Source organism: Terrapene carolina, unplaced genomic scaffold, assembly GCF_002925995.2.
Source record: "Terrapene carolina triunguis isolate 2854851 unplaced genomic scaffold, T_m_triunguis-2.0 Scaffold111, whole genome shotgun sequence".
NCBI classification, from domain to species: domain Eukaryota; kingdom Metazoa; phylum Chordata; order Testudines; family Emydidae; genus Terrapene; species Terrapene triunguis.
In genome coordinates this window covers 9,656,070-9,679,240 of record NW_020664462.1, presented here as the reverse complement: position 1 = coordinate 9,679,240, position 23,171 = coordinate 9,656,070, and the positions used below count along the sequence as shown (strand labels likewise).

At 48.8% G+C, this 23,171-nt stretch overlaps 1 protein-coding gene across 2 annotated transcripts in view; it reads right to left on the bottom strand.

The window, feature by feature from the left end:
• The window catches only part of OXSR1 (oxidative stress responsive kinase 1), a 125,468-nt gene that overhangs the window by 88,761 nt on the left and 13,536 nt on the right, over positions 1 to 23,171 (bottom strand). For both annotated transcript variants that reach the window (XM_026652030.1, XM_026652029.1), the window contains one exon: positions 583 to 695. In XM_026652030.1, the coding sequence (XP_026507815.1) occupies positions 583 to 597 (15 nt within the window). In that variant the 5' untranslated portion in view covers positions 598 to 695. The remainder of the gene's footprint in view (positions 1 to 582; positions 696 to 23,171) is intronic.

The following is a 23,171-nucleotide window of genomic DNA, read 5'->3' as shown; positions in this document are numbered from 1 at the left end:
AGCAGTTCAAATATTAAAGGGTTTTTGGTTAGCCAGCATGTAATGGGAGTAATGTAATGCTACTACTACATCCATCCTGAACAGAGCTGGTGGTGTTATTTACAGGGCTACTAGCTGCCACAAAAGCTGCTACTAGTTGAGAATGAGAGAATGTGAAGGACTGGGGGGAAGTGGAGGAATATTCACATATAAGTAATGAATCCCACAGTACCTCCTACAAGAGTAATTATGTCCCCCTCATTTTGGTTCAGACTGTAGAGCCCTCAAAAAACACTGGCTGAGTCCTTACTCATGTGCATTTAGTCCCATTCAAATCAGTGGGACTACCTGAGTAAATGCCTCCAGTGTGAATAAGGCCTCCATAATCTGACCCACTGGGTCTTTGGTCACACATTGTGTCCGACACTTGGGATCTTATGGGTGCATCTTTGAACCACGCAACCACAAAGGGGGAGGGAGGGCTCATTCTCCTCATGATCATAACTTTCCAAGAAAGATTGTTTAAAGGCACCTCAGAGCTGAGCAGGAGACTATGCTAACTGGAGCAGAGTTTTCCCAAACAAAATGTATAGAATTGTGTACCAGGAGTTCATCCATGCTGGTCTGACATTTCTCGAGATTGATCCGTTTAATTGCCACCTTCTCTCTTTTCGGGATACAATAGGCTGCTTGCACCACAGCTGTTGCTCCACTCCCTGGAGGGAAAGAGAAACAAATAGTTAACACCTGCTCTTGTAGGGCTGTTGCAGGAAGGTAGAGAATTTGGAGAAACCAATATTACAAATCCTGGTGGCTGCTAAATTGCAAAGCCGGGTGAAGGCCTGAGGAATCCAATCCCTTTAAAAAGGGAAAGTTCGACCATACTAAGTTCTGCACAGCTCAGCAAGCCAAATAGAATGCATCTATTGAAGCACTAGGTTAGCAGAACAGAAACAATGCAGATCTTTATGAGAGATCATCAGAACTGGGCAAACAAAATATGAGCTAAATCTTACTCTTACTTACTCAGACAGCCCCACTGAAGTCAACAGGACTATTTGGAAAAATAACAGGAGTACTTGTGGCACCTTTTTGGGTGAATGAAAAGCACGGGATTTGACCCGATTGATTTTGGGGGGGGAGGGGGGAGGGGCGCAAATAACATGACTAAAATAAGTCTTTAACCTGATGCATCTATCCTAATTTTTCAAAAAGAAACTGTGCTACCTGTTTTGCTACCAACACAGGTTATAACTAAAAAAAACATTGGAAAAAGTCTACATAGCTTTTCACATTCCCCTCAGTTTGGACAATGAAGATGCATTAATTGGCTTCATTCGGATCCATTCTTAATGTGTTCAACTCCAGGTTTCTCATACTAGCACAATACCTCAGTGTCCAACTCATTTCCCTCTATCTTTAAAACCAGCATCGTCTTTCCCCTTTTCCAGCTTTCAGCCGTTTTCCCTCTCCACCAAGGTCCCAAAAGAGATGGGGATCCTGGGCTGAGAAGGCAGGGATAGCTCTCAGTATCTTTCTCCCATTACTGTTGCTCTGTGCAGCGAAACAGCAGGAAGTCAGGAGGGAAGCAGCGGGAGCTGGCAGCTGCAGACTGCCCAGCGGTGGCAGAGAGCTGTCTCCCAGCAGAGGAAGGCTAAGAAGTTACGAACGGCCTGCAGTCATCTCAACTCTGCCCTTGGGACAAATCCATTGGTACAAAGGACACTTGGCATCTCCAATTTAAAAGCAGCTTCCAAAAGGCCTCAGCTACACCTCCTTTCCCAAGCTAAGTCATTCTAGTGTTCGCAAGCTCTCTTCCGCAGTCTGAGGCCCCCCCAGATGCACACCCCCCTCTGATCGTTTTTTGTTGCCCATCTCTGGGTCACTGCTATTCCTACCATGTCTAAGAAAAGGCAACAATGCAGCATTTGAGGAGAAGATACAAACTCAAGTTAATGTCTCTGTTCTAAACACTATCTAGCAACACGGTCATTCACAAAGATAATGCACATAGCTCTCAAACCTTTAAGAAATTGAATTAGGCTGGCAGGTAGGAAGGAAGAGGCACTGATGTTAATTTTTCCTGTTTGCTTGGCTGCTTCACTGCAGACAGAAGAGCTAGAAGTTTCCATTTTTAATACCACAAAATCCACCCCATTATTCTCTGACACCGTTCAAGCACAGTTGGCTTTGTCTCCCTCCATTTTTATTTATTTGAATTAATGAGCTGTATAGAAAGAGAACAAGGGGAGAGCTTGACAGTGCAATTTTTAAACAAAGGCTGTTGAAGCTGTACACAAATGGCTAACGTCAATATTTTCCTTACAGCAAGTCTTATAAGCCAGAGGCAAATCTTTAAATAAAAGCATTGGTGGAGAACGAAGATTTAGGAGGACAACTGTGATCAAAGTTTGACAAATAACACCTTGAAGACCCAACCCAATGGCTTCACTCTTCAGATTCTCTTCCAGTATCTAGCAGACTGGAAATGCGAGACGCCCCTTTTTCTTTATGTGGTGTGGTACGTGTACTCTGTACAATGGGTATACTTTGATAGCTGAGTGCTTACAGCAGGGCAGTCTGTTTTTTTTCCAAGGTCCACATTTCTTGGTCAAGGTATAGTAAAGGTCCAGACTCCAAAGAAAATAATAAAAAAACCCACCAATAAAAAGATTTCGGGGTCCGTTCAAAAGCGTCTGGCGGTCCGCATTTGACCCACAGTCTGCCTACTGACTACCACCGGTTACAGTCTAAAGGCGATGGAATGCAGAACACAAGAGTCCATGGTCATTACAGCTGGACTGTATCATGCAGCAGCTGGCTTGTGAGAAGTTTTGAGGAAGAGGGCCATTTATTTGCAGACGTTCATTAATTCACAGACCGTTCCTAGCACAGAGGACACCATGAAAGCTGCCAGGAGAGGCTTGGGTGGAGCACAGGGAGAGGGGGAAGGGTAAGAAGAACTGCCATATTAGCATGAATCCCTATCATCCAGTGCTTCAAACATGAAGCTGAGGAACAGAATCAGGGGATGAACTTGGCGGAGGGGGCATGGAGAATCTGTGCAGACAGTCAGAAAAGAGGAGACATGCTTAGAGATGCAGGAGAGGAAGACCATGACAGCTGTGGTTTTGGCTGGACTAGAGGGAGAAGGGATGTGAGGGTGGGGAGCTGTCAGGAGTCAGATACAGCTAATTTTCTCATCCTAATTACTGCGCGACAGGCTTGCAAGATGTAACCACTGTGTTAAAACCGGACACGATTACTATGCCTGCATAGGACTGTGCTCAGGTTATATTCATGCTGAATTCTCCTTCATTGAGAGACTCATTGTGACGCCTTACACTTGAGGAGTCGGTCAGGTTTACTGGCTTTATTTTAAGTCTGCTTCTTTAGATTTTAAGACTGCTCTTCTTGAGACGCAAACTGAAAATACAACAAACTCACTCAAGATGAAAGGAGCAGAATACACAGAAGTGACAACAAAGGCAAGGAAAGTGCCGTGCTGGCATTTCCTCGTACTCCCATTCTCCCTAGTGAAGCGTCTTTTCAGCGGTAAACAACAAAGCACTTTTGTGCCTTCGCTGTTCCTTTAGCAAGTCCAAAGTTCTGGACAAGATTTTCTTGCTGGCTTCTTGCATATTAGAAATACAAGTGTCTTGACTTCAAGTCCTCCAGTAAAGAACAAAAATCACAGCTGAAGTTAGGGTATGTCTACACTGGCAGAGTTACAGCGTCACTCAGAGAGCGCTGAAGGGAAACTGCTGTTGTGTGTTCACCCTGTCAGCTGCCTGCGCGATAGCGTGTTCACACTTGTGGCACTTGCAGCGGTATTCGAAGAAGTGCACTCTGGGCAGTTATCCCACAGAGCATCTCTTCCTCTTCTGCCGCTAAGAGTTGTGGGAAGGCAGAGGGGGTTGCGGGGCATCCTGGGTCCTGTCCCAATGCCCCGTGATGCACTGCTTTGCATCCCAGCAATCCCTGTGCTTCTGTCCACATTTGGCGCCATCTTTCAACAGTCTGTGTACTGCATGCTCTGCTTCTTCAGTCTGCAAGAATGGATCCCGCACTGTTGACCAATATGCTGCTCGCTCTCGCTAACACATCACAAGTGGCAGTGGAGTTATTCCTTAAACTACAAAGGCAAGAGGAGTGCGACATTGATCTCGCCACATGTAGTAGCTACGACACAAGATTGCTTGTGGCATTCATGGAGGTGCTGACCACAGAGGAACACCGCTTTTGGGCTCGGGAAACAAGTACTGAGTGGTGGGATCACATAGTCATGACCGTCTGGGATGACGAGCAGTGGCTGCAGAACTTTCCGATGAGGAAAACCACATTCATGGGACTCTGAGCTTGTCCCAGCCCTGTGGCGCAAGAACACGAGAATGAGAGCTGCCCTGCCATTGGAGAAGCGTGTGGTGATTGCACTGTGGAAGCTGGCTACTCCAGATTGCTACTGATCTGTTGCTAACCAGTGCGGAGTGGGAAAGTCGACTATTGGACTCGTGTTGACGAAGTGTGCAGGACCATTAATCGCATCATGCACCGAAAGACCATGACTCTGGGCAACGTGCGTGACATTGTAGATGGCTTTGCACAAACGGGCTTCCCTAACTGCGTCGGGGCGATAGATGGCAAGCATATTCCATTTCTGGCACCAGACCACCTAGCCACCAAGTACATTAATCGCATGGGGAATTTCTCAATGGTTCTCCAGGCGCTTGTGGATCACCGTAGGCATTTCACGGACATTAACGCAGTCTGGTCCAGAAAGGTGCATGATGCACGCATCTTTCAGAACATTGGCCTGTTCAGGAAGCTGCAAGCAGGGACTTTCTTCCAAGACCAGAAGACCACCATAGGGGAAGTCGAAATGCCCACTGTGATCCTGGGAGACGCTGCCTACCCCTTAATGCCGTGGCTTATGAAGCCATACATGGGGCACCTTGACAGCAGCAAGGAGCGGTTCAACAACAAGCAGAGCAAGTGCAGAATGACTGTTGAGTGTGCTTCTGGCCGTTTAAAGGCCCCCTGGCGCTGCCTACATGGGAGGCTGAACCTGGCCGATGACAATATTCCTATGCTTATAGCCGCATGCTGTACACTCCATTATATTTGTGAAGGGAAGGGTGAAAGCTTCACTCAGGGCTGGACCACTGAGGTTCAGCGCCTGGAGGCTGAATTTGAAGAGCCAGAGACCAGGGTTATTAGAGGGGTGCAGCATGGGGCCGTAAGGATCAGGGATACCTTGAGGCAGCAATTTTAAGCTGAAAGCCACTAATATTTGTTGCTATGCTCAGGAGTGCAGTGCTTGTAATGCTAGGAGGTGATTGTGATTGGTGCAGACGATGCACTATCAAGGTTTAAGAAAATTGCCTGTTGCTTTGCAGGGCTTTGTTTGCATTCAATTAATGGAATAAAGATTGCTTTCAAACCAAAACAATTCTTTTATTAAAAAAAGAACAACTGGAGGGGAGAGACAAACAAAAAAATACCTTGGCAGTGAGGGGGATCGGGGAAGGGAGGGGCCCAGGAGGAGGTGGGGTCCCAGGATGGCTAAAGATTTGCATATGTCCAGGGATCATATCAAACCTTCTCCTTTGGAGTACAGTGCAGCCGGTACTGTACTTCAGCAGGGCTAAACTGCAAAGGGATGGGTGTTGAGTGCAGTGGGCACTGGGAGTCCGCAGTGCTGGACTGTGACATGGGAGGAGTGGAATGCAGCGAGTACAGACTGGAGCCAGGAGGTTGATAAGAGTGTGTTGGAGGTGTCGGGGGGGGGGGGGGGGCATGGGAAAGAGTTTTGTGACAGCGGCTGCAGGGGAGGGCAGGCGCGGAGCTGCTCGGTTTGCAGTGCTAGTAGCACCTGGGGCATGTCCGCTTGGTGCTCCATAACGTTTAAGAGCTGCTCCATGGCTTCATTCTGGCATGCCACATTCTCCTTTCAGTCCCTCTTCTCGCTGTCCTGCCACTCCTTCAATTCTTGTTTTTCAGCAGGGGAGTGCATCAGGACATCACGCAGAAAGTCCTCTTTTGTTCTTCATGGCTGATTTCTAATTCTGTGTAGCTGTTCAGCCAGTGATAACGAAGAGGGAGGCTGGGCTCCCAAGGTCTTATCTGTAACACGAAAACGCAACATTTTACAGAAGCAGTATTGTTTGCAACACAGAGACCACTAATTTAAAACACAGCCACTATTCACATACCTATCACTAACTGGCTGACCCCAGGCAAGCACACATGAGCCACAAGACCCCCAAAATGGTGAGTAACCGCAGGGGCAGGGAAAATCAGTGTTCCAGGACCGTACTGTACACTGGGCACGTGGCTCTTGGGGAGAGCCAGCACTGTGGGGAGGGGGGGGGCCTTATAATCATTACTGTCCCCATACATTCCACAGGAGGTGATCATTATGGACGATATCTCGCTGCTGAGGGTGAGCAGGGAATCAAGGTAGGGTCTTCTCCAAGACTGCGGCTTCCACCCTGGCCCTTATGTGGCTCACCTGTGTGCAGCAATGGTGTCCCCCGCCGTGACAGCAGAGTGGCACAGGAAAGTTACCCTTAACGGGGCAAGAAACAAAGCAGCTCTGCCACAGAACCTGCAGCAGCAGATTGCCCAGTATCTCCATGAGAGTTTCGTGGAGATATCGGAGGCAGATTCCCATGAAGTGAGGGAATCAATCAACACACTGTTCCGCCACTCAGACTAGGCATGCGGTGGTACACGCATCATACAGACACAAGCCTGCTTTCTGCAACCCTCCTGCCCCCCACAACTCACTTCAGTGATTCCCAAAATCAAAGCCACTTACCAGGGGCCTCCTCCCCTGTTTGCGCTTTGCCAAGCTCCGACAGCTGTGACTGGCTAGCCTCCTCCAGGGTAGAGAAGAGTTCCTGGATGCATGTATCTCTGACCTCCGAATCGTCCTCTGCCTCTGGGTCCCCCTCCAAATCCCCATCCAAGAATTCCTCTTCCTGGCTCGGTCCACTCTCGACTGGCATGCAAGCCACCAAAGTATCCACAGTATCCACAGTGGCCTTCGCAGTGGAGGTGGGGTGGCCACCGAGCATGGCATCCAGCTCTTTGCAGAACCGGCAGCTCATGAGCGCAGCACCGGAGTAGCGGTTTGCCTCCCACGCCTTGTGGTAGGCGTTCCGCAACTCCTTCATTTTGACAGTGCACTCTGTCCCTGTCATGACCCCCTTCTGTCATGCATCGTGAAATCTGTCTGTAGGTATCATAATTCCTACGGCTGGAGTGCAGTGGGACTGGACCGCCTCCTCTCCCCAAATGCTGCTGAGGTCCAGCAGCTCGGCATTGCTCCAAGCGGGGGATCGCCTGGTACATGGAGCAGGCATGGTCACCTGGAAAGATGCGCTGAGACCACTGCACACGTCACCAAGCAAGCAGGAAGGGAACTTTCAAAATACCCAAAGAATTTAAGGGGTGGGGCTCACAGTTGGTCACCTTAGGGCAGGGCAGTAGAGTTCAAACCAATGACCAGAGAGGCGCGAACAGGCATTGTGGAACACCTCACGGAGGCCAACTGCAGCGCTATAATTGACCAGGGTGTCTGCACTGGCACTGCAGTGCTGTAGCCCCAGCGCAGAAGGCTCTACACCTCTCGTCAGTGTTTTTTTTACAGCGCTGCAACAGCGCAGTTTCTGCGCACTAAGTGGCTTGGCAGCGTGTACAGCTCAGGAGTTACAACACAGAAAGCTGCTTTACTGCGTAGATACTTACCAGTGTAGACAAGGCCTCCGACTCTACCTGAGTCAACCCCAACATCGCACTGTACATCCCACCATGGCTACGGCACAGCTCCCCTACACTCTTCACAGGGGCCGGAAGAATTGCAGATGTTTCAGAACATGTTACAACCGTAAGCCCAGTTCTCCAGTGAAAAGAGTCAAAGCCCATGTGATGCTGTATGGAATCTGGGGGACACTTGAGGATATTATGATTATTAATATAGGGTTACCATATTTCAACAATCAAAAAAGAGGACGGGAGGAGCCCCGCCGGAGCCCCGCCCTCGTCCTGCCCTAGCCCTGCCCCTGCCCCTTCCATTCCCTCCCACTTCCCGCCCTCCTCAGAACCCCCAACCCTCCCCCCCACTCCTTCTCCCCTGACTGCCCCCTCCTGGGACCCCTGCCCCTAACTGCCCCCCAGGACTCCACCTCCTACCTAAGCCTCCCTGCTCCTTGTCCCCTGACTGCTCCCTCCTGAGACCTTCCCCCCATCCTAATTGGCCCCCTAGGACCCTACCCCCTACCTGTCCCCTGACTGCCCCAACCCTTATCCACATCCCCACCCCCAGACAGACACCAGGGACTCCCACGCCCCATCCAACTACTCCCCACCCCCTGACAGCCCCCCCCCCAGAACTCCCGACCCATCTAAACCCCTCTGCTCCCTGTCCCCTGACTGCCCCCTCCTGGGACCCCTGCTCCTAACTGCCCTCCAGAACTCCACCCCCTACCTAAGCCTCCCTGTTCCTTGTCCCCTAACTGCCCCCTCCTGAGATCCCCCCACCCTAACTGCCCCTCAGGACCCTACCCCCTACCTGTACCCTGACTGCCCAAAACCTTACACCCCCCAACCCCCAGACAGCCCCCCCCCCGAACTCCCGACCCATCCAACCCTGCTCCCTGTCTCTTGACTGCCCCCTCCAGAACCTCCCTGCCCCTTCTCCGGCCCCCTTACCGTGCCGCTCAGCAGCAGGGGACGGGGGAGCAGGGGGAGGAGCTCCAGACTGCCGGAGGCCCGATCCGAACGGCCGGCCGGCGATCTGTGAATGCAGGGAGGGGGAGGGAGAGACCGAGAGGAGGGGAGTGATTTCAAGCTGCAGGGAAGAGGAGGGGGAAGCGGAGGAGGGGCTCTGGCTCTCGGAGCCCCATGCAAGTGGCACGATCCAGCCGGCTGCCCTGTCAGCCAGGCGCTCTCTGCATTGGGGGGAAATCCGGACATTTAGGAATTCCCCCTGGACGCTATTTTTAACTCAAAAAAGCCGGACATGTCCAGCAGAATCCGGACAAAGGGTAACCCTAATTAATATTGAAAATTGCAATGAGTTATTTCAGATAGGCCATGTAAAGTATCTGCAAAAATGTTATAATTTGCTAGATATGATCATCTAATTTATGTGTTTATATCACCTTTGTATTATGAGTTATAGATATGTCTGTATTTCAAACTTGTGCTATGCTTCTGGGTGACATCCCTAAACAGTTTGGCATCAGCACTGCCTAGCCTGCTTGATGGCCCATTAAGGACCATCATCTATATAATTGACCCATTGAGAGAAGGCAGATACACCTCAAGACTCAGCAAGGCATGCAGGGACATACCTATGGACAGAAATCTCAGGCTTTCAAGCCATGTGTTTGAAACAAAGGAAGCACAGGCCACAGGGCAAAAGACTATAAAAGCCAGCTGCTGCTTCTCCATTTTGTCTTCAATCCTGCTCCTTAACTCTGGAGGAACTTTCCTACAAACTGAAGCTCTGAACAAAGGACTAAATGACCCGTCCAAGCTGTGAATGTGTTCCAGAGGGACTTTCAAGCCAGCAAACTCACCAGTACTGCTAGGAACCTGATATACGGACGTTGAAGTCTTTGTACGTATGTGACTGTTTTACCATTTAACACCTCTCTTCTTGTTCTTTTCTCTTTATAATAAACCTTTAGTTTTAGACAGCAAAGGATTGTCTGGCAGCGTGGTATTTTGGGTAAGATCCAAACCTATACTGACCTGGTAATGTGGCTGACCCTTTGGGGTCAGAAGAACATTTTGTATATGCGAGAAGAGTTTTTAAAATAACTTCTCACTGTACTGGATCTAGGTGCTGATTGGGAGCCAGAGACTGGAATGCAATAAAGGAGGCTGTGCGATTTCTTTTTTGCTTCTTGATAACCAGTGTGGGGGATCAGAAGCACGATTTGTGACTGGTTGGGGAGTTTAACTTCAGTGTTACCCACCAGTCTTGGGAGTATCTGCTCTCCCTTTTGCAGCCTGCCCTGACCCTAGCATTTCCAGTGAGGTCTGTCCCTGGCATCACGGGTCACAGCCCAATGTAATAAAGAAGCAGGAAAAAGCTACTGTGATTTGCATTTCCTCTTTAAGCCATTTTACCAAAAACCCTGGATGCAGACTAGCCAAAGGCTAAACCATGTATGCAACTATTCTCCCAGCCAGTGTCTGACCGGACAGTAAGCTCTTCAGGATAGGCATCATCTCTCAGTGTGTGTTTGTTCAGTACCTAGTCCAATAGAGACCTGGGGTCTTATTGGAATCGGACAGTGAAATAGCTTTCTGAGGCCAGGCAGGAAGGGAATCCTCTAAATTCAGGACTCAAAGTATAATTCCCTGCTGCTCTCACTGCTAAGACACCACCTGCTCTTCTGCTACCCCCACCCCAATATTCCTTGCTTCTCCTCTTTTCAGCTCCCACTATAGCAGTTAATTATAGAGAGCATATCAAGCAAGGTTTAAGCCAAGTTGCACTAGGATGTGCCACAAGTGGAGTTGTTCTTTGGTAACTGCAGCAGCATGCCATACTTTAGAGACTGAACAAAGACAGGTTTCCAGGCTCCTCTAGAGAGTAATGAAAACATAGCAACAAAGCCACTTCAGGAATTGCAGCTATGTGATTTACTTGTGAAATTCCTTGGGGGTGGGGGAAGGAGGAGAGAGGGGAAGACAAGAGTCTTAAAGCTGTGGATCAAGGTTAATGCAACGCAATATATTTAGCAAATGATCCTGCAAGCTACAGATATGGAGGAAGGGAGGCTCAGGAGCGGTGACATTGCCTGGCTGGGAAGTTACTGAACATTTAGAACCAGGAAAGAGGTTTTTTTGGGGGGGGGAGGGGGAGGGAATTTCCATGGCTGTCCGTTACAAATCCCAGACTGGCTAATACTCCAATCCCTTTATGTACGGTCTCACAACCGGTCCACTCCAGCCCTTTCAATGGGCATCAGTCTATCGTGAGGAGATCTTACTGCTGAATCCCATGTGCAGCTAAGGTGCCCAGTTTTGCGTAGTCCCTAATCACTGTTGCTAGCTCTGGGTCACTCAGGCACATTCCCCAGGAGCAGACCGCATGTCTGACACCCATTTTTAGCAGCATAACCCAGAGTCCACCATCTAGGCCCTGGAACCAGTGCCACAGCACCCCCACACCCACAGGTGCTTAAACACATTCTCCCCCTCCCCGCCCCAACAACCTCGTTGTGGAAGCTCTAGTTTCTAGTTAACCCAATCAGGGACAATGTGGCAGTAGAACAAGGAAAAAACAGGCTTAGCAAGGAATTTCTTAAACACATACACTTTATTTTTAAAGAGCACAAGAGAGTTATAGATCTATGGAACTCCCAAACGCAATTCCCTCCAGTCTATTCTCACCTCTTTTGTAAGTGTCTAGGGAGCTGGCTACACTTGGGACTTCACAGCACTGCTGCGGCAGCGCTGTGAAGCGCGAGTGTAGTTGCACCACTAGTGCTGCGAGAGCTCTCTCGCAGAGCTGTATGTACTCCACTTCTCCGAGGGGAGTAGCTTGCAGCGCTGCGAGCGAGTGTGCAGCGCTGCAGGCACTGATTACACTGGCGCTTTACAGCGCTGTACTCGTTGCGCTCAGGGGGGTGTTTTTTCACACCCCTGAGTGCAGCAAGTTGCAGCGCTGTACAGCACTAGTGTAGCCAAAGCCTAGGTTTGGTCCAAGTCCATTGGGGACGTGAAATTCCTCCTACCTCCATTCCCTCCAACTTGTCCTTTGTTTCTGGTGACGAAATGGACCCCCTTGCTCACATAAACAGCCTCTTTTTAAAAACCATTGTCACCTTTTTAGTCAGATGAAGAAACTGCAGCCCTCCCAGCCTTGTGCTTAGATCAGGGAGCAGAGGGGGATTGGGTGTTCCAGCTCCTCTGTGACGAGACCATTCAAAGTCAAAGGCCCTACAGTACTTGCAAGTGACCCCATTGTTCACACAGTGGAGCAACAGCCAATGTTGATGGCCCTTGACTGCTCTGTCACAGCTTTCCAGGCTCTCCGCTGTCTGCGTATCAAATTCATGCTACAAAATGGCTGATTAACCCGCAATGATGGTTATAGTTACAAGTGGTGTTCATAAAATCAAATGAATTCATAATTGGACACAGACATTCTCCAAATGGTCACAGAGGGCTTGAGAAATTCACTCAGCCATGGGGAGGAGGAAGTTGTCCAGGGCCATCAACTTCTACAGAATGTAAGCTCTCATTTATAAAACATGAAGTCTCTAGCACCTATGATTGCAAGGATCGCTTCCACTCAGGAACACAGTAACGGATGCAGTGCTACGATCCCGACTCAGCAGAAAGATAGCGCCTTTGCCTGCCTTTGCTGCTGCTTGGATCTCACCCAAGCTTGCAGCACTGCCCTGAACTGTCTGTTCTTGTTGCTGCTATTGGGAACCCTGGGAGCAGCAGTGAAACCAGCAAGAAGCAGGTCAATTTCATTCCGCAGCTGCTTGGCAAAGCTATGAGGACTAGGTGAGAGGCAGACAGTGGAGCCATTCCCTGGGAGAGGCTGACAAACAAGAGGCTGGAAGAGCAAGAGGATAGAACAACCCACCACCACCCTCATTGCAATGATGAGTGTTGGGAGTGGGGGATTAATGTGAGCAGTGTTTCCCATACAGCAGTCAGAGGCATGCAGACTTCACATTTATCCAACACCTACCTGCTAAAAAAGAGATGGAGCCCCCAAGCAAGGGCCACCATTCACAATCCCAATGTTCTTCCCTTTTCTAGCAGTCATGAGAGGATGGGACACATCTGGCTTCAAACTGGGCAGTGCCTTTAATCTTAGCCCTCTGCTGTCTGTGACAATCTGAGGAAGCTACGTACAATTTATGAATTCTGCTTGATTTTATGAACTTGCTGTAGTGAATCAGCCACAAGCTGGCATGGTCCCTGACAGGTGTGACCCACACTGTCTGGAACTAGGGTGACCAGACAGCAAATGTGAAAAATCGGGACGGGGGGGTGGGGGGGAGTAATGGAGCCTATGTAAGGAAAGGACCCAAAAATCGGGGCTGTCCCTATAAAATCGGGACATCTGGTCACCCTATCTGGAACATACGCATACTCCAGGGGGTACACAGAGCTCCTCCAGGGAGTACATCAGCTCATCTAGATATTTGCCTAGTGTTACAACAGGCTACATAAAAAGCACTAGCGAAGTCATACAAACAAATTTAAATACAGACAATGACTTGTTTTTACTGCTCTATATACTAAAAACTGAAATGCAAGTACAATATTTATATTCCAATGGATTTATTTTAGAATTATACGGTAAAAATGAGAAAGTCAGCAATTTTTTCAATAATAGTGTGCTGTGACTCTTTTGGAAGATTTTGTAAGCAAGTAGTTTTTAAGTGTGGTGAAACTTGGGGGTACACAAGACAAATCAGACACCTGAAAGGGGTAGAGTAGTCCAGAAAGGTTGAGAGTCACGGCACTACAGAACAAATAAGAGTCATCACTAGCCTTAATGACTGTGCTCTGGTTGAATAATGGGTATAGTAAGGAGCGTGCAGGAGCTAGAAAACCAGTCTGACCAAGTTTAACTCGGGTGGTGCCGGGGGGGGGGGAGGAAGGGAGGAGAGAAGAATGGTAAAATCCCTAAAACAGGAGAAGAGGAGGACAGAGCAGCAGTTCTAAAAAGACAAAAGGAACCTTGTGCAGGAGAAAGGCATGCTTTCATAGCAAAGGGAATTTTTTTCTGACTGTAGGCCAACTAAGGAAGAAGGAAGCTGGCTGCAGGAGAGAAACTACACAGTTCAGAGAAGTAATGTATAGAAGAGGGGATCCTGGATGCTCCTAGAGGACTTTCACCAAATCCCAAAGAACACTCAAGAGTGATGAGGAAACTGAGGCAGAGAAAGGTGTTTTGTCTTGCATAGATCTGTTTTTCTTGTGCTTTCTAAAACAAAGAGTAGTGTTGGAAATCTTTACAAAAGCCTGTGTGTTATGTGCTTCAACTATCATGTGTCCCTGAAGAAGTAAACCATAAACCTGAGTGACCACAAGGCTGAAGCTCTGGGAAAAAGGTGTACTTAAGTCTTTGAGGGTGACGTAGGAGGGGCACAGCGGTAGTTTCTTTAAGGGGTTAACAGACAAGGTCTGTGACCAGGAAGCATGCCAGAGAGGCCAAAGGCTCCAACACTGGGTCTATCAGACCAAGAGAATCTGATGAACACCTGGGTCCAGCCTGGTGAGTCCCAAACTCACATGGGTGGCGGGTGGAGCCCCACTTTGGGGAGGCTGCCCCCATCTACCTGCCCCATCTACCTGCCCCATGGCCAGAGCCCCAAGACCCCCGGCACTCCCTCCTCCTCCCCACAGATGGAGGAGCCCCGGGCCAGCCAGAGCCCTGAGCCCCCGCACCAACCTACCCGGAGAAGCACCGGGCCAGCCGGAGCCGCCACAGCTGCGCCTCCCCTCCACAGACCCCAAGCCATGCCGCGGGAAAATTCAAAAGCTCTTCTCTCTTCCAGAAGAAGAACCTGAGCTTTTGCTATGCCCCATGCAGGTTCCGTGGCAACTGAGGAGGCGGTATGTGTTCTCAGCTTCCCAGATTCATCAGTCATCGCCCTGGACTCCGGGAGCTGAGTAGCACACACCATCTCCTCAGCTGCCCCAGAACCTGCATGAGGCATAATAAAAAGCAAAAATTTCCCCCACCAAACCCACAACCAGGGTCTGATGGCAGCAGCTGCACCAGGGGAGACAGAGCCTCCCCTGGCCTATTATACCCGCCGCCCATGCAAACACAGGAACCTGGTGAGCGTCCAGCAGCGGGAGCTTCACCAGGACTGTGAGTGTGATAAGTTTTTTCAAGCCCTTTGTGTGAGGTGGTGAGTAGGGAAAGAGACTGGGAGAATAAGTTAGAAAAGGAAGTAGGGTAAAGAGAAATGTTAGGGTCCAGGACTGGAGAGAAAAGAATCAGGGAAGGAAATAGAATACGGCATAGGAAAAGAACAAGGATGGGGGGGGGGGGGGGAATACACTAATGTATTTCAGGAATGAGATAAATGATCCATTATAGCAGAGTAGTATTGAGTGAAGCCAGAAAGGGAAAGCAACTTTAACAAGAGATGTGGGTAAGTTACAAGTTCAGAAAGTTGATTGACAATGTTCCAATTAAATACCACAGGTTCTATTCCTTTAAATTGCAAGAATGTAACTTTGTTATGGCCTAAGATAAGTATTTCTCATCCTTGGTACTAGGCTGAGTCCTGACTAAGGGCTTGGCTACACTTGTGAGTTAGAGCGCATTAAAGCAGTCCCGGGCGCCCTAACTCACTACCCATCCACACTGGCAAGGCCCATAGAGCGCTCTGACTCCAGGGCTAGAGCGCTCCTGGGTACTCCACCTCGGCGAGAAGATTAACGCTTGGTGCGCCTTGGCTGAAACGCCCGGGCGTCAGTGTGAACGAAGTGTTGCATTACTGCGCTCTGAGCAGCCTCCGGAAACGTCCCATAAACCCCTTAAGTCAAGTGGCCACTCTTGTCATTGTTTTGGAATCACTGCAGGAATGCAGATATGCCCTTTGAAAGCTTCGTTTCTGACAGCCAGCATGCTTATCTGCTCCGAGACAAAGCAACCATTACTGTGGAATGCTGTGAGAGAGAGAGAGAGAGAGAGAGAGAGAGAGAGTCGGGGGGGGGGGAGGTGTCTGCTGCTGTCTGAACTTACAAGACAGCATGCTGACATGCTCTCAGCCCCCCAAAAAATCCACTCTCCCCCCACATACACACAACACACTCCCTGTCACACTCCACCCCACCCCCCATTTGAAAAGCACATTGCAGCCACTTGCATACTGGGATAGCTACCACAATACACTGTTCTCTGTGGCCGTTGCAAGAGCTGCTAATGTGGCCACACCAGTGCAATTGCAGCTGTCGGTGTGGACAGATTGCAGCGCTTTCCCTACCACAATCTGCGAAGGCTGGTTTAACTCAAAGCTCTCTACATCTGCAAGTGTAGCCATGCCCTAAGGCTATGTCTACATTGCATCAAACAAAGTTGACAGGATTACATTGAGATACAGCCACCAAAGTTTGTCTGTTGCTTATATGACCATATACTTGCCTGCTTGCATCGGCACTCTGTGTATTCACCACGAGTGCTTGTGTGGATGCAAAGTGAGGAGCGTCACAGTATCCCAGGATGCCACATGCCGCCATCCTGTGCAAAGCCTTTTGGGAAATTTTGGCAATGCATTATTGGATAGAGATGACTTGACCAGAGATCTCTAGGAGCTAGGGGTCAACTCCCCAGCATGCAATGTTCTCCATCCTATTAAGCCATCCATATCCTAGAATTTTCACTTTTTTTTTAAAAAAAGCCCATAAACCCACACAGCATTTTTTGGGGTCTGCCATCTCTGACAGAAGCACGGAGCCCATAGACCTCCAATATTTTCATGAACACTGCAAATACAGAACACACTATCTCCTGATTTGCAGATCCACAGGAGGATCAAACAATGGAAGGCAGGATGTCTTCGAGGACAGTTTGCTGAGAGAGATAGCGAAAACACTTTGTTGTCGGTGGCATTCATGCAGCAGCTGCAGCTGGTCGAGCACTGCATTTAGGTCTGAGAAACACGCACTGACTGGCGGGATTGCATCATAAAGTGTGTCTGGGACAACAAGCAGTGACTGCAAAAGGCCACATCCCTGGATCTGTGTGCCAAGTTAGACCAAGTCCTCCAGCAACATGGACACCAAAACGAGAACTGCATTGACAGTGAAGCAGCGAGTGAATTTTGGCATTTCTGGGAGTATGCAACGGCAGATTGCTACTGATCAGTGGGAAATCATTTTCAAGTTGCAAAATCCAAGTGGTCATACAAGTGTGTAGGGTCATTAATCGTCTCCTGCTATGTATGACTGTGTCTCGGCAACGTGCAGGACACAGTGGATGGCTTTGCAGCAATGGGGTTCCCAAACCGCGGTAGAGCGATAGACAGCACGCACATCCCTATTCTGGCACCATCCCACCTTGCCACAGAGTACACCTACAGAAAGGGGTTTTTTTATGGTTATGCAAGCATTGGTGAATCACCGAGGACACTTCAACATCAGCATAGACTGGTAAGGAAAGGTGCAAGACACTGACATCTTTAACAACATGGGATTGTTCAGAAAGCTGCAAGCAGGGATGTTCTTTCCTCGACCAGCATATTACCATTGGTAACACCGAAATGCCAATAGCAACTCGGGGAGGGGCAGCCTACCTCTAGGTCCTCTGGCTCATGAAGCCATACACTGGACATCACAGCAAGGAAAGATTCAACTACACACTCAGCAGGTGCAGAAGGACTGTCAAATGTGCCTTTGATAGACTGAAGAGACGCTAGGGGTGTTCCCTCACTAAACTGGATTTCAGTGAGAAAAATATCCCAATGGGGATAGCTGACTGTTGTGTCTTGCGTAATATCTGTGAGGCAAATGGGGAAAAGCTGCCACCATGACTTTGAACAGCCAGACAAGTGCTATTGCAAGAGCCCAGCACGGAGCTATGTGGTGGAGGGAGGCTTTGAAAGAGCACTTTAATGGTCAGCCAGAGTTTCTCTGGGCCTGGAGCTTTGGTTGTTAAGGTGTGTGTAGTGCTTGCTGTACACATTAATGAATATGACTGGCTGTTTTCCTGAAGCTATGAATTATGTGGTGCTTGGTGTGAATTTACAATACCATTTGCTTTGGCAACCACTATGCATGCTGCAATATTTGTTCTGAACTAATGAAGAATGTGATTCGCCAAAAATAGAACTTTGATTTTTCCGTGCTCTTTTCCTCACTCAATGTGTGAAAAACGCCATAGGGAGAGTCATACACATTTTTAACATAACTAAATGGGATTGGAAATATAAAATTAAAAAAATTAATTATGTCCGTTTGAGTAAACAAATGTAGTCCATTAATGCTGTACATACACCAGCCATGATTTTCACAGATTAATGTATACGAAGCTGTGGTTTTCTTGCATGGAGTGGTAAGGAGTTGCAGCTATTTGATTTATTTGTGAAATTCCTTGGGGTGGGGAAGAGACAGGAGAGGGGAAAGACAAGAATCTTAAAGCAGTGGATCAAGACTTATGCATCACAATATATTCAGCAAATGAAACTGCAACCTACAGATATGGAGGAAGGGAAGCTCAGGAGAGGTGACATTGTCTGGCTGGGAAGTTATTGAACATTTAGAACCAGGAAACAAAATTATTTGGGGCAAGGGAATTTCCATGGCTTCCCGTTACAAATCCCACACTAGCGATTACTCCAATCCCTTTCCGTAGGGTCTTACAACTGGTCCACTCCAGCTCTCTCAATGGGCATCAATCTTATTATGATATGATCCTACCATTGAATTCCATGTGCTGCTAAGCTGCCTGGGTCTGGGTAGTGCCTGATCACTATTCCTAGCTCTGGGTCACTCAGGCACACTCCCCAGAAGCATAACCCACGTCTGACACCCATTTTTGGCCGCCATCTAGGCCCTCGAACCAGTGCCACAGCACTCCCACACACCCCAGGTGCTTAGACACATTCCTACCCCCCGACAACCTCGATGTGGGAGCTCTAGTTTCTAGTTACAGAGTGGCAGTAGAACAAGGAAAAACAGTGTTAGCAAGGAATTTCTTAAACACATACACTTTATTCTTAAAGAGCACAAGAGAGTTATAGATCTATGGAAAACACACTCCTGAATGCAATCCCCTCCAGTCTGATCTCGCCCCTTTTGTAAGTGTCTAGGTTTGGTCCAAGTCCATATGGAAGGCTAAGTCCCTCCTGCCTGCATTCCCTCCAGCTTGTCCTCCGTTTCTAGTGATGCACCCTGTGATGACACGTGCTATGTTGGGGAGGGGGGTGTAGGGAGCAAGGACTATGGAGTTCTCCAAGGAAAACAAAAGATGGAAAGGCTGGGATTTCTAGACTTGTAGGTCCTGCAGCATTTGAGTTTGCTACTTGAGAAGACCCATTATGTCCTGGTGCATTTCCCAGTCCTTGTCCTGCTTGGACTCCTGGGCCTTTTTCCTGTCCTCTGTCTTTTTCCGTGCTGTTAGCCTACTCACACTGCAAGCCCTTTGTTGACAATCCAGAGGAGCATAGGCCTGCAGGATCTCACAGAACATCTCTTCCTCACCAAAGCCATGCTTTCTGCAGGTGTGGAGGGGGCACCCCTTCAGGCCACCGCACGAGGAGCTGCTGATAAAAACCATTGGATTGACAGTCGCAACGGCAAAGGAAAGATAAGTTTCCAAATTCTTCCCTCATTCCCACAAACACTTTTAATAAGAGATGCTTATTGACACTTCGACTTTGGAGCACCTTGGCACAACACCGCTCTCCAGGCCCAGCTCTGGTGACTACAGCCCACCACGAGTAGGGGGAAGGTGGATTTTCTGTTCCATGAAGCTATAAAATTTTCAGCCATTCTTCCCATGGGTCTGAGCATATGGCAATGGCACTATTTTCCACAGGTGGTGGTGATTTTAGGTGACATCTCACAACTGAGGATCACGAAGGCTCAGAACAGCTGCTACTGGTGTCCCAAAGCCACCCAGGCCTGTATACTGCTGACTGCAATGAGCCTGCCAAAGCCATCAGAGTGGTGTGAGAAAGCATCCTACAGCAGAGAAAGAAATAAAGCATCCACCCTAGAAACCTTCAGGAGAGAAGTGCGGAGATCTCAAGAGCACAAAAGATCGTAAGGGGAAAACAGGCACACACTTACCCACGTTCTCTTCCCCTTCATCACGCTCACTGGGGTAGTGTCTCAAATAAGCCCTGGCTCGCAGCATGACTCGAGTCCCCCACTGTGCACATCCCTCCATTCCTCCCATCCCACGCTGTTCACAGCACGGGTTTGTCTCCTCGGAGGTATCCACAGTGGTCTGTGAAGGGTTGATAGGGTCTCTGCCAAGTATGGTATGCAGCTCTTGTAGAAACGACAAGGTGGCGGCACAGCACCAAATCTGTTGTTGTGTTCCCTGGCCTTGTGGTATCCCTGACGAAGTTCCGTCACTTTCACGCAGCACTGCTGCTGATCCCTGCATCCCCTGTGCAATCTGCTCACAGAAAGTGGAGATCTACAGCTGGACTGTAGCTGTGCTTGCAGTCTCACTGGTCCAGGAGATCCAATACTTCCTGTATGCTCCAGGCTGGAGCTTGTCTAGTACCTGTCTGCATACGTGGAGCCGGCATGGTCGGCTGGGCAGTTGCACACAGCAAAGGTGAGCTGCTAGGTGTGCTTGCCAAAGTGGACAATCAGGATAAGGCATTTCAAAAAACACATGAGGAACTTCAATTGGGTTGGCAGCTTCTGGTCTCCCTCACCCCCCAGCAGTGGAGTTTAAAATTGTGACCAGCGCAGTCAATGTTGCAGGAAATGGGGCAGTGTGGGACAGCTGCTGGAGGACTGTTAGGGTCAACACAGGTCATGCAAGGTCTACCCTCTCACTGTCACCTCAGTAGGTCAACCACAGCTCTACACCATTTAGGGATGTGGTTTTATTGCATTGCTGCAACAAGGCACTTTCATCCACCGGAGACAACTTAGACTGTAGACACATGCACATAAAGCTCAACATAAGGCAACTTATGTCGATGTAACTTTGTAGTGTAGTGTCAGGCAAATTCAATCCCTGAATATACCACGACTGTTTATAATTCTCTGCAAATCGTAGAGCCATTTTATTTGTTTCAGTCACTGCTCCTATGATAAGATACTTAAAGTGTTAGGATTGAATACAAATTTCTAATCTCATATTTCCAAAGCTTGAATCATTTCTCATTTGTTTTATCCCTCACCCATTGTAGTGGCCAACTATCACATTCTGGGGTGCAATCCAGATCAGTGAGGGGCTGTGTCACCACCTGCCCTGCAACTGTGGGTGTCTTACAATGCTCTGCTCACAAACAGCCTGCAGGTCACACCTTGAGTGTCTGTAACGCTACAGCCCTGGTGCAGCAACTCTGACCTCAGCAGCCTGTCAGAGACACACCAGCCATACTCTGGCTTCCAACAGCGTTGGTTATTATCTGCAGGGTGACCCCAAGACACCCCCAGTCCAAAATTTTCCCCAAAAACATGTATTCTGCACTGACCAGCCCCCTCCTGGGCAGTTATTAGAGGTCTGTTGCCCCATAAGGAGTCAATATGCAAGTTTGCCACTTTAAATGGAGTTACCAAACAGCTAAGTTTAAACACAACAATGGATTAGTTTTGATTAAAAAATAAAACTAGTTTATTTAACTACCAAGACAGATTTTAAGTAAGTAGCAGTATAAGGTATTAAAGTCAGAAAGGATTACAACAGAAAAAGAAAATTGTAGTAGCTAAAACTTAACAAGCTAGTCATGGCTCAATTTAAAATCCTTAATACATGTTCCCAGCAAAAGGACTGACCAAATTCTCAGTTCAGAACCCCGCCCAAAGTCTTAATGCTGATTTGTCATCTTGAAAGCAAGGGAGAGAGAGAACGAGAACCAACCTAGAGTGTTTTTGCCCCTCACTTTTGATAGTCCAGTGACCCTTTGAAATGCATTTTCCTGAGGGTTACCCCCAGATAAACTTTCTTCCCACTGTGAAGATGGAGACAGGGAGTCTCCTGGTGAAAGAGGTTCCAGGTTGCTGTTTGTTACAATGCAGATCGATCTGTTCCTGCCCCCGAATGGCCACTTGACCGGTGATTACTGATCAACTTTGATGACACCCAGCTAGAGGCGTCAACCTGCCCCGTATCTTTGAAGAACAGGTTTACCCCCTTCTCAGACTTGTCTGCTAAACACATTTCAGTCACAAACAAACAGCTCCCTGGTAGAAGAATTTCCTATCTAGGTTGTACTGAGCATGTTCACCCAAACCGAGCAGGCTCAGTACAGGTAACTGCTATTGGTGGGAAAATGTGCCGGTTGCTGTTTTTGCCGTTACCGGGCCGTGCAGGGCAGCTGCTGCTCCGGCTGGTGCAATGGAGCCAGCAGCCGCAGCGTTCTCTCCTCTCCTGCTGGTGCCCGGGGTTGAAGCTGCTCCTCAGCTCCCAGTCCTCTTTGCTCCCGCAGAGGGAGCAGGTCAGAGCCACCTGGATGGGGAGACCTGGCTCTGTGGCTGGCAGACCCCTCCAGGAACAGGGACCACAGGGGAGTCCTCCCAGCAGACAGCCCCTAATACCCCTCTCCCTACACCCTGAGCTACGCCCCCACTGCACCCTGAGCTACCCCCGTGCCTGCACACAGCCCCTAGCTACCCCCTCCCTGCACCCTGAGCTGTTTTCAAATTTTTGAGCTAAGCCCACCACCTTTGAGTTATAATTTTTGATTGCTCCCCCACCAACCCAGACAGGCTGGGTGGCCTGCTGAGGTGAGTCAGGGGGTGGAGGTGGCGCACCCTCCACAGACCCCGCCGTGCGCTGGAGCCCTACTGGCCCCTGCCCCCCCAAAATAGAAGTCAAACTACACCTATGCCCAAAGCCCCTGCCCCGCAGCCCCCCATCCCCACCGGGCCCTGGAGTTTTTATAGCTTGTTGAGGGGGGCCTCAGACAGAAAAAGGCTGAGAACCCCTGCCCTATTGGAGGCAGTTATCCGGCCATTGCAAGGCATAGGCTGGATGTAATAGGATCTTTTCTGTCTCTATTAGTGGGTTCAGTGCACAAGATTAGTTGAATTGCTAGAAAGAGTATTACCTAAGCACGAGTAAGAAGAGTTACTCTGGATCCTATATGCAGAATGAATAATTTTATGTTAAGGATACTTGTCCATCATGCCCTGACAGCTGTTCAAATCAAGGTTTGGGTCAATGACATGGAGAAATGTCGATCTCATGAGAATTCTTCTGTTGAAATGCTGTTTGTTGGATGTTAATGTCAAGGTAGTTACTAGACAAGAGTTTGCATCCTCTACTACTCTATTTTAAATCAAGTTCCAATTGCCATCTTTTTAATAGAGGTATTTGGAAATGTTTGGAGAATCTGAAAGATAAAACAGCTCAGTGCTGAAATCTCAGTCTGCAGCTCTCCCATCCCCAAACGAGAGGAGGGGATATTCAGTTGGGTTTAAAGAAAAAGAGCTGCAATATCACCATCCAGATGCTCCAAATATCACCCAACCCCTCCAGCAAAGAGGTTGCC